The sequence below is a fragment of the Vidua macroura genome, chromosome 1 (assembly GCF_024509145.1).
Source record: "Vidua macroura isolate BioBank_ID:100142 chromosome 1, ASM2450914v1, whole genome shotgun sequence".
Lineage (NCBI taxonomy): Eukaryota > Metazoa > Chordata > Aves > Passeriformes > Viduidae > Vidua > Vidua macroura.
In genome coordinates, this window is record NC_071571.1 from 41,609,950 (window position 1) to 41,623,808 (window position 13,859).

The 13,859-nt window shown below is 41.0% G+C and overlaps 1 protein-coding gene across 1 annotated transcript; it reads right to left on the reverse strand.

The window, feature by feature from the left end:
• Positions 1-4,880: 4,880 nt before the first annotated feature.
• CMTM6 (CKLF like MARVEL transmembrane domain containing 6) lies at positions 4,881-13,016 on the reverse strand. The gene is made up of 4 exons (XM_053984019.1): positions 12,442-13,016; positions 7,497-7,673; positions 6,474-6,572; positions 4,881-5,040 (listed from the first exon to the last, which is right to left on the reverse strand). The coding sequence occupies exons 1-4, from the start codon at positions 12,895-12,897 to the stop codon at positions 4,891-4,893; spliced, it is 882 nt and encodes a 293-aa protein (XP_053839994.1). The 5' UTR covers positions 12,898-13,016; the 3' UTR covers positions 4,881-4,890.
• Between the last annotated feature and the right edge of the window lie 843 nt (positions 13,017-13,859).

A 13,859-nucleotide genomic window follows, 5' to 3' on the forward strand; every position in this document is an offset into this window, starting at 1 on the left:
ACATGACTTAAACTGTGTGGTCAAGCTTCAAATTATTAAATCTAGTATTTCTGAATTATTTTCTCATGGTGTAAAATCCACCACTGACATACCTTTCTAATACAACCTTTTGCCTTGATTGTTTTCTTGCATCTAGATAATTAAAAGCATTTGAGACCTTTTTCCCTTTTGAGTCCTTACAATTACACTCATCTCTGGCAACTTCATCAAAGAGACAATTTCATATTTAAATTATTTCATCTTTTCATGTTACAAAATAAAGAAAAGCACACTGTGGCATTCCAGTTTCTGTGCCAACAAGGAAGCATCATTCTCCTCCTGTGTACAACATGACCACCAGGTAATAAGTAATCTGTAGGACTATGAAACAAAAAAGTGCTCCCCTGCCAAAAAGCGAAACATGCAGGTTTGCTTCCTTTTCCTCACCCCCTACCACTGAAAACCAGCCAAACAATTTTTTAAAGATCAAGCAGCCCTCCCTCAACCAAGGAAGTCAGTGACCTGCGTTTTTCTACAGCAGAATAAACTATTTGCTTTCAACACCTTTGGCTAGGTTGTGCTCCTTCCTTCAGCAAGTCTGCCCCTTTATTTTTTCAGTTCCATGTAATCAAGACAATAGGAAGCAGCACCTGATTATGCTTCTCACAGTAACTTATAGACCACATGTAAAAGCTACTGCAACTATTTAGGCTGGACCCTGTGGTCAGGGGCAATACTGACCTTACCAGATCTTTTTTCCTGGGAACTTCTAGTGAGACTATCCAGCCAGCTGGACCCTCTTCCCCAGGAACAGGCAAACACAATACAAGCTCTTTCCTCCAAACCAGGAACAAAAGAATGATGTTATTTCCTATGGCTGGTTTTGTGAGAAGTACATAGCAACAACAAATCATAGCAAAACCAAGAAACACTTATTTACTAAACCTTTATTTAAAAAATGATTACAAAATATTTTATAAAGTTCCTTAGATCAAGAAAACACGATGTATTTAAAAATATCACAGGTTTAGAATGATAAAAAATATTTAAGCATTTTAAAATTATTTAGATAGAAATTCAATGCAACATTGGAAACATATATGCAACACTGGAAATATATATAACATTCATGTACTCTCATCCCACTTTAATAATAATTAAAAATCACTTAATTTCTTAATGGCATTAAAAGTGACATATAGCTCTGTCCAGCATAAATTTAATATCGAGAGCTGCTTATGTTTACAGAAATAGACTAAAAAAGAGATTATTTCCATCCTAAAGGCACTATCAGCATCTTTATTTGCTACAATTTTACAGAATCTTTGAAAATTTCACTAAGAATTTCCCTTCCGTGCAGAAAGCTTGATATTTTATTGCACAAATTTGAACAAGGATCACCACGACAGCCATTGCACAAAAACATCTTGTGCTGAGCTCTGAGAATTGTGTGAGATTGCTCACTGCTCTTTCAGGTTGGAAGGTGCAAAGGTAGAACTCACCTGTAACAGACCACAACCCTTCCCTGCTCTTTTCAAGCACAGGGTACAGGCAGTAAAGCACAATTCCTTCCCATACTCAGAACCAAAGGGCACTGATGGCATTGTGATTTTAATGTGGGCTAAACATCAAACACAAAAATTAACATTCACAATCTAAGCAATGCCCAGTACAGATCTTCAGAGCAGAAGCTCACAGTCCAGCCACTGGACAAGTCCTCACGTATCCTGCAAAATCCTCTGCACTGATTCTCAAGACACTGCAAAAAAGCCTTGAAAGTGGCTGCAGAGCCTTAACCTTGACAGGTTCAGCTGGAAAACACCAAGGCTGAGTGTCCGAGCAGGCTCCAACACCACTGCCAAGCACTGTGGTGAAGAATGAAGAAGGCAATCCCCAGACAGATGTACTGGGCCAGCTGCTTCTTTCCAACAGGCTTTACTACCAGTTATGATGTACAGAGATGTTCACTTTGCCCACAGAAGAAATTTGAGGCAGTTGTATCTAACAGCACTTCTGCCAGAACTCCTATCACTCTCCTGAACAATCCTAATCTGCTTAAGCCAAAATCAACCACCTTAATGGTGGTTTAAATAAGGTTGGCTGATTTCATCAGAAGCAGGCTGGGAAATGAGCAAAAGGCTTTGCTGACAGAGCACGAGGGTTAAGAGGCATCCAGTCATACACACAGAGCTCCTGCAGAACCAGACATTTAATCCAGCTCCAACAGCATTCTCTAGGATCAGTCTAATTAAGAGACAGGCATTTAAAGCCAGCACCTGACACCAGAGGCATCAAAGGAGCATTTCAAGACTGCAGACCAGTCTGTCCAGTCACTGCAGCAAAGAAGCGTCTCCCCCACCTAGACTGGGAGGGCAGAGGACCTGGGAGTGATAAGGAAAGCTAAGATATAGGAAGCTGATAAAGCAGTTAAAAAATAACAGAAAAAATATTAAAAAATAACAGAAGCAGAAAACAACACAAACACATGCAAATCTGCTTCTCAACTATTTTAAAACAGAGCAGAAGCACCTTATGAGGTGCAAGGATTAACAGCACTATAGTGCATGTTAGCCAACAACTGGTTTGGAAGGAACATTTTAGGCAACTGCCTTAAACCTATAACCATTCTGTGACTTGCTCCTAGTATTTAACTACTATGTGACAGACTATGGCCAGGTAAACTGCCAAGGCCAGGAGATGATTTTACAGATCCCTTTCTGTATCTCCAGGAAGGGACATCAGTAACACATTACTTAGGTGGGGAAAAACCTACAGAAAAAAACCAACCAAAACCCAGACTTCAATTTACTTATCTTCAGGCTGAGAAAAATAACAGGAGAAATTACCTCAAGATAAAAGTCCATTCACGGTGCTGCATTGCTTAATAAATACTTAGCAGCACAGTGTTGCTCTTACTCTATATTTACAGCTACCAATAACAGATGAAGATTTAAAGACTATAGACATTTTGATGTGGAAAAAAATTCAGCAGGACTCTAGGCAATAAAAAGAAACCAAAACAAGACTGTTGGAATGTTAATTATTCCAGCAGGGTTCCCAGAGTAAGACATTGCAGATCATAGAGGAGATATTTCTCATTATGGATATTTTGTATCACCAGTAACACAGTTTGTAAACCAAACATCCCTAATCCACCCAGTTATCAGAGACAGCTACAGCAAGCACTGACTGAAATCAGATTTTAGTGCAAACAGACACTAATAAATACAAGAAAAAAAAAGCCAGTCCAAAGAGCATTTCTTCTTTACAACACCGAAAATTCTATGAAGGAAAGTATCTCCTCTAAAACCAAGCTGTGGCTTTAACTTGGTGCTTCACACCACCTGGCAAAATTTAACATCCTCCAAGTGTAGTGTTAGTCTTAAGTCTCAGGCCATAGAGAGAGAGAATATCACAAAATCACACCCACCAGAAAGTGGCAGCAATGGGGAAAAAAACCAACTTTGACTTGCTATTACAGTCCTTTGTCTTAAAACAGCTTCCTCTTCCTTTCCCAAATACAGCTCAGCCAGTTTCTGGAGGGCTTGGCCTCAATGCTGCCACAACAGGTTACAGGACTGGGAACATGCCAGATTGGGATATCGGTGAAATGCAGTTAGCTCCTGGGAGACACGGCAAACGTCTCAAGCACTCAAACATTGTCAGCTTTTTCTCATTTGCTTTGGTATTTTGGAACATCTCCTGGCTTATAGTAATTTGCTCTGCTTTTGAAGGCTTTCCTCTTAAGAGAGGCATAGCAGTCTTGCTTTTACCTCAGACATCAGAAAAACTTTTTCAGCACTTCATTTCTTTTACAGCCATCAACATCTGGTCTGACACAACCGTCACTTGTCCGATACATGTCCCATCAGTAGTGTTCCTTGCAGTCCTACAGACTGTTGCTTGCAAAACAAATGAAGGGGATAAGTGCTTATTTACCTGTTTACCAACTGAGCTAGTCAGCAGCAAGGAGTCTTAAGCTACTGCCATATTTGTAAACACAGAAAATGGTGAGGTTCAAAACCATTCTGGCAAAAGTTAGCATTATCTACACATAAACAAGTTGCATATGGTATTAACCTTGCAAGTAATATTCACCAGGGTAGAATCAACGAGCTGTAAGGTTCTTTCCTTACTGATACTCAGGTTGCTACTTCTGGGATTGCTTCATGTAAAATACTTTATCTTATTCCTCTCACTGCTGGCTTTTCAAGTTTCTTCCTGCAACTGTTACAGCTTTCAAAACCATCTGAAAGAAGATGCTGGAATACAAGTGCAATCTTTGACAATCATGGGGTGTAAAACTGTCTCCTCAATATACCATTTACATTACCTTCCCCATAAACCCCTTACAGTCACTATACCATTAAACTGATCTCCACAGACAGAACTGAGACATAGGAGTAGTAAAAACAACCCAAAACCCCTTACTTAAGGATAAAAATTCCTCTAAATTCCAGTTAGGTATCCCTTTTGCATTCATTTTGACCAGGGAGTACAAAATGAATTCTGCTGTGCTAATTTTTAACTTACAACATTAAACTTCATTTAACCAGGAAATATCTTTAGGTTATAGCTAAGAATTTATGCCTCAGACATTAATCTTCATTAGTCATCTCTGTCAAAATCAAATCAGCACACTGCTGTCCTGAAGTTATTCTACTTAGACCCAAGGTTTTTTAGTCCCTGTCACCCCAGCAGATGGCAGGACCAGTTACCTTAGAACATGATCCTCAAGATGCCATTATCTGACCAAGAATCCATAAAAATTTGTGATGAGCAATGCATACAAAATCGACTAGAACAAAGAAACAGAAGTTGTTACCTACAGTGCACTGAAAGTTCATTTTAGTTGGCTCCAATTAAAAAAAAAAAAAGAAAAATTTAAAAAAAAGAAACCATTTCAGGAAGTTAGCTTTGTTTATTCAATGGCTGATTTTCTGTGGCACTCGGAGTGTTACCAGGATTTTCAGGGCGTCCATCGATGTTTTGTTTTCGCCTGAGATAGAACTCTATACCAAATTCAGCTGCAAAGGCAAAAGTTGCAAAAAATCCAAATACCTGTGAAACGGACAGAAATATGTGCTTTTAAAATGCATAAACAGTAATAACATTGTTTGGAAAAATTCACTGTACCATTTTATATACATTAATAATGCTTATACTATTAAGATTACAGTACTCCTTAAATCGATAGTTCTATTCAAATTAGACACAGATCAGAAATCGTAATTCTAGCACATTCATTGTGGAAGTTTTTACAGTTTTCTTTCTTTTAATCAAGTGTGAACCTTACACTGGGTTCTAATCAACGTTTAACAGCAAAAGTATATTAGTTGCATTGCCAAGATCAGTTACTAAAGTAGCACAGCATATAGCAGATTATTTATCCAAGAGAGGGCTGCTGATTAATGAGAGTAAATGAAGAAGAATAACACACAGAAGGTGAAGGAAGAGAAGATCTGCAGAGCCTGAGTCAGCAAGGGAGAATGAAATGACATTTTGTGAATGACATTTTGTTACCAGTCATGGCAAGATGAGAAGTGGTAAGGAGCAGGCAGCTTTTTTCAAACAAGGAAAGAAACATATGCATTATTCTAACTCTACCTAAATTATACACAACTGGTTTGGACCAAAGTAATTTGACATTAATAAGTATTAAATCACAGTAGATTTTTTTTTTCCAGAAAAAAAGCAAAGCTGACACCTGATTTATGCTCAAACTGTTAGGTCTAAATAGATCTACATCACATAAGATGACTATACAAAAGTGTGTATGTCTAATAGCTGATGCTGCCATAGAACAGAATTATCTTGCTTTCTTTTCCAAATAATTTTTTCTCACTCAAGAATTTGATCTTTTAAACTCACATGTGCACAATTCCAAAGTTACATAAAAGAAGTATTCAAATGACTAGGAAATTATGATATCTACAGCATTGCAAAAGCCCCTTTAGTGCCTTGCTCTGAGTGTTCCCTAAGAGATGAATGCCCAGTTGCTCTACTCTTTCTGTCACTGAGGAAACTGCTGCTCTTATTGCAGTTGTGCAAGTCAGTGCTGCCCACATATGCTCTGTAAAAGCAAAAGACAGGATTTCTTGACTTTGTAAGGGGGTGACATTATGAAAGGACAGTTGAGGAAAACCAGAAATTTCAGAAGTAGTGTATCAGAGAACTGAGCAAACTTCAAGAGAAGACAATGTTGAACAGCAAGAGCTGACAGGAAATAATACAAATCCAAGTCAGCATGCAAAAGGGGCGGAGCTGCAAGGGCACACAGTGCCTTCCAGCAATCCTGAGGAATGCCAGCTCTTTGGATTTCCTGTGATAAGTTTCTGGAAGATCTGAAATAGCTAATTCCTCCTGAAACATCACAATGCACTGAGTTCTATTCCCTGCCCAGTTTCCTCTCTGCAAATTGAGTGAAGTTTAGAGGACAGAGAAAATAACATACCAGATAAATACAAAGTAAATCTTGCCATTTTAAGACTTACACATGCAGCACTTTCAACAGCAGAGTCAGAGGAGGTTGCAGAAAACACTATTGATGCTAACAGAAACGAGGCCCCTATGACTGGCACAGCCCAAAAATTCTGCAAATATATATATAAAAACATATATAATTTAACTGTAGATAGGTTACCTAAAAAGAACAAGCATAACAACAGTTGAGTGAACCTGCCTGTGAATTTATGTTTTGATACTTTGATGCTAGTGGAAGCTTCAGAAAATACATTTTACAACTGTATTCTAAATGACATTCAACATTATCAGCTATTTAAAGGAGTCTGCCCTGTTTTTGTATTTTTTAAATAATTAATTTCATCTAACCTTTTTTCACCATCAAATTCAAGCTCAGGACAACCATGGTAGCTTTATTCCTTATGTAAAACATTTAAGAAATCAGAAAACTGTAAGTAAATATGCTCATTCAAACCTTTTACTACACCCCCTTATCTGTACCCTCACATAAAGACACTACTGTTTGTTCTGAAGGCACACATAGGAAGGGACACTTGAAAGATGGAATAATGCTCCTGCTGACTTTACAGAGCAACTTTCTCCCGCTGCTGGACCTTCTGAAGTATAAAGCCATAAACTGTAACAAGTTATGATTATTGCCAAAAAGGAGGTAGTCTACACCCAGTAGGAAAATAGAAAGGGTAAGCTTTTTAATTTTTTTTTTTTAATTGCAAGCATCATGCTGGTAGTAAATTATATTCCATATGTGTACAGATCTGCGATGGCTATGCTGTAGTATTAGTACCATTAATGTACTAATGTATATTAATGGAAAGACTTTTCCACACAAGTCCTAAAATCCTGCAGGTAGCCAGCTTTGAAAAAGATGTCAATATAATCTCTCAAAGCTGGCTCATTTTTAAACTATAAGATACTTTAATCTACCCTTTACATGGAGAAGAAAAGGATTCATTTTGCATAGGCTTTTTACTCCACAGCAGACTTCATGCACTTAGAAGAAATGGTTTGTTTTTCAAAAAAAAAAGTTTTCTTACCAGTTTCTGCACTTTATCTTCCCCCAGTGATTCATACAAATCAGTGCAATACACATACAGAATCAGGAGGCTCAAAAGAAAGGCACTGCAGCTTGTGAATTCAAAGAGATAAAGTCCACTACAAGTGATGCAATAGTCCACAATTTCTTCACAAACAACAGCCACAAAAGAGAAAATCTGCAAACAAATAACATGCTTGAATTGGATCAAGTCTCTAACATCTTCAACAAACAGACACCTCTGATACGAACATTAATAAGCTAGCTGTGACAAAAATTCTCAATCTACAAAAAGTTTGAAGTTCTGTACTATTTTCATACAGACAGAAATAATTATACAATGACATGGTTTACACGTGGCTATTAAGGTGGTCCATAAAGTACACTCAGGTAAGCTGAGTACACAGCAAAACAGAGGTTTCTTCATTAGACAGACGAGATTCCTGTTTTGTGTGTTTGTGCAACTGCCAGTTTGAAGCAGAATGGAGAATATACATCCTGCAAAATGCTGCTGCTTACTACAGACAGCTGTACTCAGTTCTGAATGTATGTGGGTTCAGGGCAGTGGGGGAAACTGGACAGCCCTGACACACTCAGCTACCTCCCTAAAAGTTCACAGCTAATGTTACGTCACTTGATAAAACTTCAGAGAAAGTCCATGAACCCAACACTCACGTGCCTGTGACCCAGTAATGACAGAAGCTCGACTGCTCTAGTAGGAACTGAAAGTTTACACTATGTTCAAGCTATGTAGGACAATGTTTAATTTTTGCAGAGGTTTATCTTCACCTTTCTGCCACAGTGTGTTTTGAGAAAAGAATGTGACTTAATTCCTATACAGTCACCATATCCCTGATGCTGGCTTTTCTATTATTTTATTGTACAATAAAGAATATTGCCTTATTTAACTATTCACTTATTTTGGCCACTTCTTGCTAGTTTCCTTCATCCCATAAATAGCATCATTCCTTTCATCCCATGGCATAGCTTTAGAGATCTTTGTAGTAAGGAGTTCACGAAATTGAAACAAAACCATGAGCAAGAATCAGACTGGATCATAAAATTGAGACATATGAGAATGTCAATCATATTTTTAATTAGAGTATGTGGGCAATGAAGAGAGTGACAGTTATTTGTTTAAAAAGAAATAATCTAAATTTAAGATTCAGAATTGTTCTTGGAAAATAACCAACAGTTTTTGGTTTCAGTTTTCTCACAGTAAAAACAAGAACAACAATTTAGCAGTAGGAAGTGTAAATTCCCCTTACTAAGCTAGGTCTCAGAAGAGCACTTCAGAGAAGCACGTTTTGGAAATGCAACAATATAAAGTAAACAGGAGCTCAGAAAGGGAAAGAATGGGTGCTGGGAAACATCAATATTACTATCAGGCCTCCACATGCTTCCTTTCTCTCCCACAGTGGCTGGCAACACAAACTTCTCAGCAGCCCTTGCACCTAGACCAGTGAACTACAATGTCAGACCAGGAATGTTTTAAACTCTGACTTTCCAGTTTTTATGGTTTGGGTTTTTTTTTACATTTCTAAACATGGGCTTATAGCTGCATCCAATGGCTTTCAATTTCACATTTTTCACTAGGTCAGCTGTGAGATAGCACTGTACATAAAAACTTATCTCATTTTATAAGCACTGGAAACACTAAGTTATCACTTTCACTTGGGTTGAAACAGAACAGAAAGAAAATAAACCTGTCCTTAAAGAAAGTATATTTCCAGATAGCCATATGATCTACATAGCTGAAAAAATCTTCTCCACTGAGTGTACAAACAAGCTGAAAAAAATCCCACTCAAAGAGCAGTTATAAAGGGTTCAGTGTCAAATAATTGAGATTTACCAAGTAGAATGCTGTGTGGGACTTGTCCAAGTCAACATTCAATTTTTTTATTAATACGTTGAGTAATAAAATAGAGTACCTCAATTAAAAAAAAAAAAAAGTTGGCTTGAAGAACTTTCAGTAAGTGCTTTGATTAAGTTAATATATCAGCAGCACATTTGTAAGATGCCAGAGAGCTCTGCTTGGGTTTCTTAACTTGCTGTTTGATATCACGATCAGGAAAAAAAGGGATTCCTCTGTTGTCCTACTACCACCAAAAAAGTTTTAAACACCAAAAGCATTGTTTGAGAAGCAGTTGTTTTGGATTTTTTTTTATTTTGTTATCAGTCCTGTCTGTATGTACACCAGAAATTAAACATCTTCATCAATTTCTTACCAGCAAGAAATTATTCATTGATACTGACATTACTGTTGGAAGTTTCCAAACAAATGTCAATTTTATAAAGAAGATTTAACAAGTGAATTTTATAAAGAAGAATTTAACAAACAAATTGCTACAAAAATAGAGCAGATCAATGAACTTGCCAACAATCCTGTGAAGATGCTCAGCAGTGGGATTCCCAGTACAAAATCTCATAGTTCAGATGGGTGCACATATTAATTCTCCTTTAAGTCTGCACAATTCAGGTTGCTACAGGACATTAACAGCTCAAAAAGGAGCTGATTTTTAAGCCTGAATTACAACTTTCCTTTCCAGCTGGGGCATTTTGACTCAAGTTAAACAATAGTTGATGACAACTTGTCCTGCTTTAGGTAAGAATTATTTTCTACCTCAGTCTTGGCACAATACACACTGTGCCCTTTACCTTTGTGCTGAATTTGAACCAGTCATGGACTAACAAAAACATTCCACCTATTAAAAAAAAATAAAAACAAACAAAACAAAAACATCCTAGAAACCTGTGCAATAACATGCCTCCCAGCATCCTTTTGGCACTCACTTTTGTGACTTCTAGCAGTGACATTTTCCTTGTTTCATTTGCTCAAAAGAACTGGCTATGGTTACAGTGTATGCCATTATTCATCTGAAGGAAAGTATTTCTTGGGTCTAGAAGACAGTTTTCTGCAGATGATTTCAGAATGTTTTATAAAACCCTTGATCACCTCTACAATGAACAGAGCCCACTTTCTGATTGCAACACCCTGTTTAGCAGTCCACACAAGCAATTATCAGGGCATAATCCCAGTAACAACCACTGTTGTAACACAAAGCCAGAAGTTAATGACCATCACTGACATTTACAAAAATCAACACTTTCCCAGAACAGGAACCTTGTTACTGCAGAGACAGAGGCTTCCACCTTCAGGACTTTCCGGGGCTTGTTTAAAGTGTTTTGACCCAGACCTCAAGATCTCTGCATTTTGATAAAGGTTACAAAAAAAGGAGGGGGAAATGTTGGAAATTAGGAGGGTGAACAGCTATAACTCCGTTTTCTTTTTCCTCTCACTGATTAATGGGTTCAGGCCATAAACTGCTACTTATTTAAGAACATATCAAGCAGCTATTCATCCGTTTGGGATAATGTTTTTTTTTTGTTTTTTTTTTCTACTTAGAAAGAGTTTTAAATAATTAAACAGTTTAAGGCTTTGGTACAACAGTAAATTTGCCTACATAATCATTTATTTTATTTTAGTCAATGAACCTATTTATATAAACATTCTGCTTGTCAGGGAGCAGAACCCAGCAGATCCTGCTTTAATAATCTCCAGTAGATAAATTAAGAGTTTATGTTCCATTATATTTATTTAAAGCATTCTTAGGTGTGATTTTTTTTAAACAGTCTTAGAAAACTTTATTTTTGGCAGTGTTACCACTTTACAAACACTAAAGAATATTACGTTTCTGGTTGAAGGTTTTGACTGTGTGTGAGATGAAGCTTAAAACCCAAATGTCCTCTTTTCTGCAATGGTGAAGTTAACGAGAAAGGGTTGGAAATCACCTACAATTCCAGTGAGCATGACACATCTGACTAAAACACCACTGTGTTGGCTGCAAAATGCAGGCTGACACACATTTGCAGTCAGCCGCCCTTTACCACCACGGGTTTCCCTCATTCCCTGCTAGTATATCAGAGTGATGCTCCTCACATCCTTATCAGCAGTCACACTGGTACATTTTGGAAGAGCCTGTCACCAAACACTGAAGAGGATCTTACACCAGGAGCCCAACTGCTTGATTCAGAAACAACAATTTGTATAAAAGGCAGAAAATAAGTCAGGCTGCCTGACATGAAGTGATGTCTCATGCAATGGGGCACCATGATTACGGGTTTCTGGTGCAATTTTCTACCACAAATCATAGAAGAAATAGGCTCCTTAATTTTAGCATGGACAGCACAGGCTGACAAGCTTAGAATGGGCTGGAGGAGCAGCAAGAGAGGAAGATCTGGAGCTCATGACCCAGCAATGCCCTTCCCAGTTCTACTGCCCTATGGTGAGATTCAACCAAAGGCTTCTTCCTCCTGTTTTCATCCAACCCGGCCCTCAGAAGAAAGCACTACATTTCCTGCGAGGCTTCCCTCTGATTTTCAGCCGGGGCGGGTGGTGTTTAAGGCCAGCAGGTAGCTGCACCACGGCGGCTGCAGAACCGATCCTTGGGCACACGACGCCGGCACCATCCGATGTCAGCACCTACTCCTGGAGCTCGGACATGAGGAAGGAACACTCCCACCACTTCCCCACCATAAACCACTTTGAACCAGCTTTATAAGGCACCACGCCAGCTTTCCACCTGAGTTACAGGTCTGCACAACTTTAGTGACCCCATGGCACGTCACAAGTCAGGACACCTTCCCGGTGAAGCCAGCCCTTTCCGACCGGCAGAATCCATTCCCTCGAAGCCTGTGTGCGGCCATCTCCCCAGCCTGCTCTGGATCACCGAGGAGTTAATTTTTAAGCGACAGGGGACCGTCGTAAAGACGAAGGTCCTCACAACACGCTCGTTTCCATCCCAGAGCGGGGCACACCTCCCCGCCGGGCTCAGCCTCGGGAGAATGCAGGTCTCTTCCCGGCCCGGGGCAGCCATCCTGCCAGAGGTGCTCCCTCCGCGCCAGGCCCGGCACGTCCCGCGCGGCGAGGGGAGGAGGGCACTCACCGTCTGGACCACCTTGACTGGCAGCCGCCATCCCCGCAGGTGCCGCAGGGTGCAGCCGAAGGGGCGGCGGCGGGGCGCCTTCGCCTCCGGTTCCGTGGTCTCGTTGTAGACGGCGCCGTTCTCCATGGCCGGGCCGGGCCGCCGGCGGCCAGCTGGAAAAAAACGAAAGAAAAAGGGCGGCGGGCGTGGAGTCTTCGCCTCCGGTTCCCTGGTCTCGTTGTAGGCGGAGGCGTTCTCCCTGGGCGGGCCGGGCCGCCGGCTCCCAGCTGGAAAAAACCGAAAGAAAAAGGGCGGCAGTCGGCGGGACGCCTCTGTGGTCTCGTTGGAGGCGGAGCCATTCTCCCTGGGCGGGTCGGGCCGCCGGCTGCTATCGGGGAAAAACCGCAAGAAAAAGGGCGGCAGTCGGCGGGACGCCTCCGGTTCCGTTGTCTTGTTGTAGACGGCGCGGTTCTCCATGGCCGGGCAGCCGGCTGTCAGCTGGGAAAAACCGAAAGCAAAAGGGCGGCGGGCGGGACGGGAGCGGGAAGGGCGAGAGGCCCCGGGCGAGCCCGGGGCCCCGGGGGGCTGCGGTTGCACCGGCCGTTGGTCCTGGTGGGACAAGGGCGCTGCCTGCGCCAGCGCTCCCCCTGGCGGCCGCGGGCGGGAGCGTGAGGGACGGCCCGGACCGCGGGGCTGCCTCAGGCGCGGTCTGGGCTCAGTTCGCCAACCGGGGCTTGGTAAGTAAAGTTTGCACGAGTGTTCACTTGTCACACGAGATTACGGTATCAAAAGAAAGTTTTAAGCCAAAGCTTTCCCTGGTTGCATTCACATAATCAATTAGGTTGGAAAAACCCTCTGAAAGCATTGAATCCAGCCTGTGTCAACCAGACCATGACACTGAGTGCCATGTCCAGTCTTGCATTAAACACCTCCAGGGATGGTGACTCTGTCACCTCCTTGGGCAGCCCATCCCAGTGTCTAATCATTCTTTCTGTGAAGAAATTCCTCCTAATGACCAAGCTAAACCTCCCCTGGTTGCTGCTTGAGGCTATGTCCTCTTGTCCTGTCATGTGTTGTCTGAGAGAAGATCCCAACCCCCATCTTGCTACAACCTCCTTTCAGGCAGTTCTAGATATCAGTAAGGTCACCCCTGAACCTCCTTTTCTCCAGGCTAAACAACCCCAGCTCCCTCAGCTGTTCCTCATAGGACTTGTGCTCCAGACCCTTCACCAGCTCAGCTGCCCTTCTCTGGACTTGTTCCAGCACCTCAATGTCCTTCCTGAACTGAGAGGCCCAGAACTGGACAGAGCACTCAAGGTGTGGCCTCACTAGTGCTGACTACAGGAGAAGAATCATTGTCTTTGAAGACATTCCTTGTTGTCAATGAGAGAAAACACTCATATCGCCAAGCCTCCTCTAATATATTCCCATACCTTTGC

What these genes read in the sequence shown, in the direction of transcription:
- CMTM6 (XM_053984019.1), bottom strand. Translation starts at nt 12,897, where the DNA reads ATGGAGAACCGCGCCGTCTACAACAAGACAACGGAACCGGAGGCGTCC. An exon ending in CAGTCAAGGTGGTCCAGACG is followed by an intron (nt 7,674 to 12,441) that starts GTGAGTGCCCTC and finishes ATTTGTTTGCAG; the next exon opens with ATTTTCTCTTTTGTGGCTGT. An exon ending in CTGTTGAAAGTGCTGCATGT is followed by an intron (nt 5,041 to 6,473) that starts GTAAGTCTTAAA and finishes TCCGTTTCACAG; the next exon opens with GTATTTGGATTTTTTGCAAC.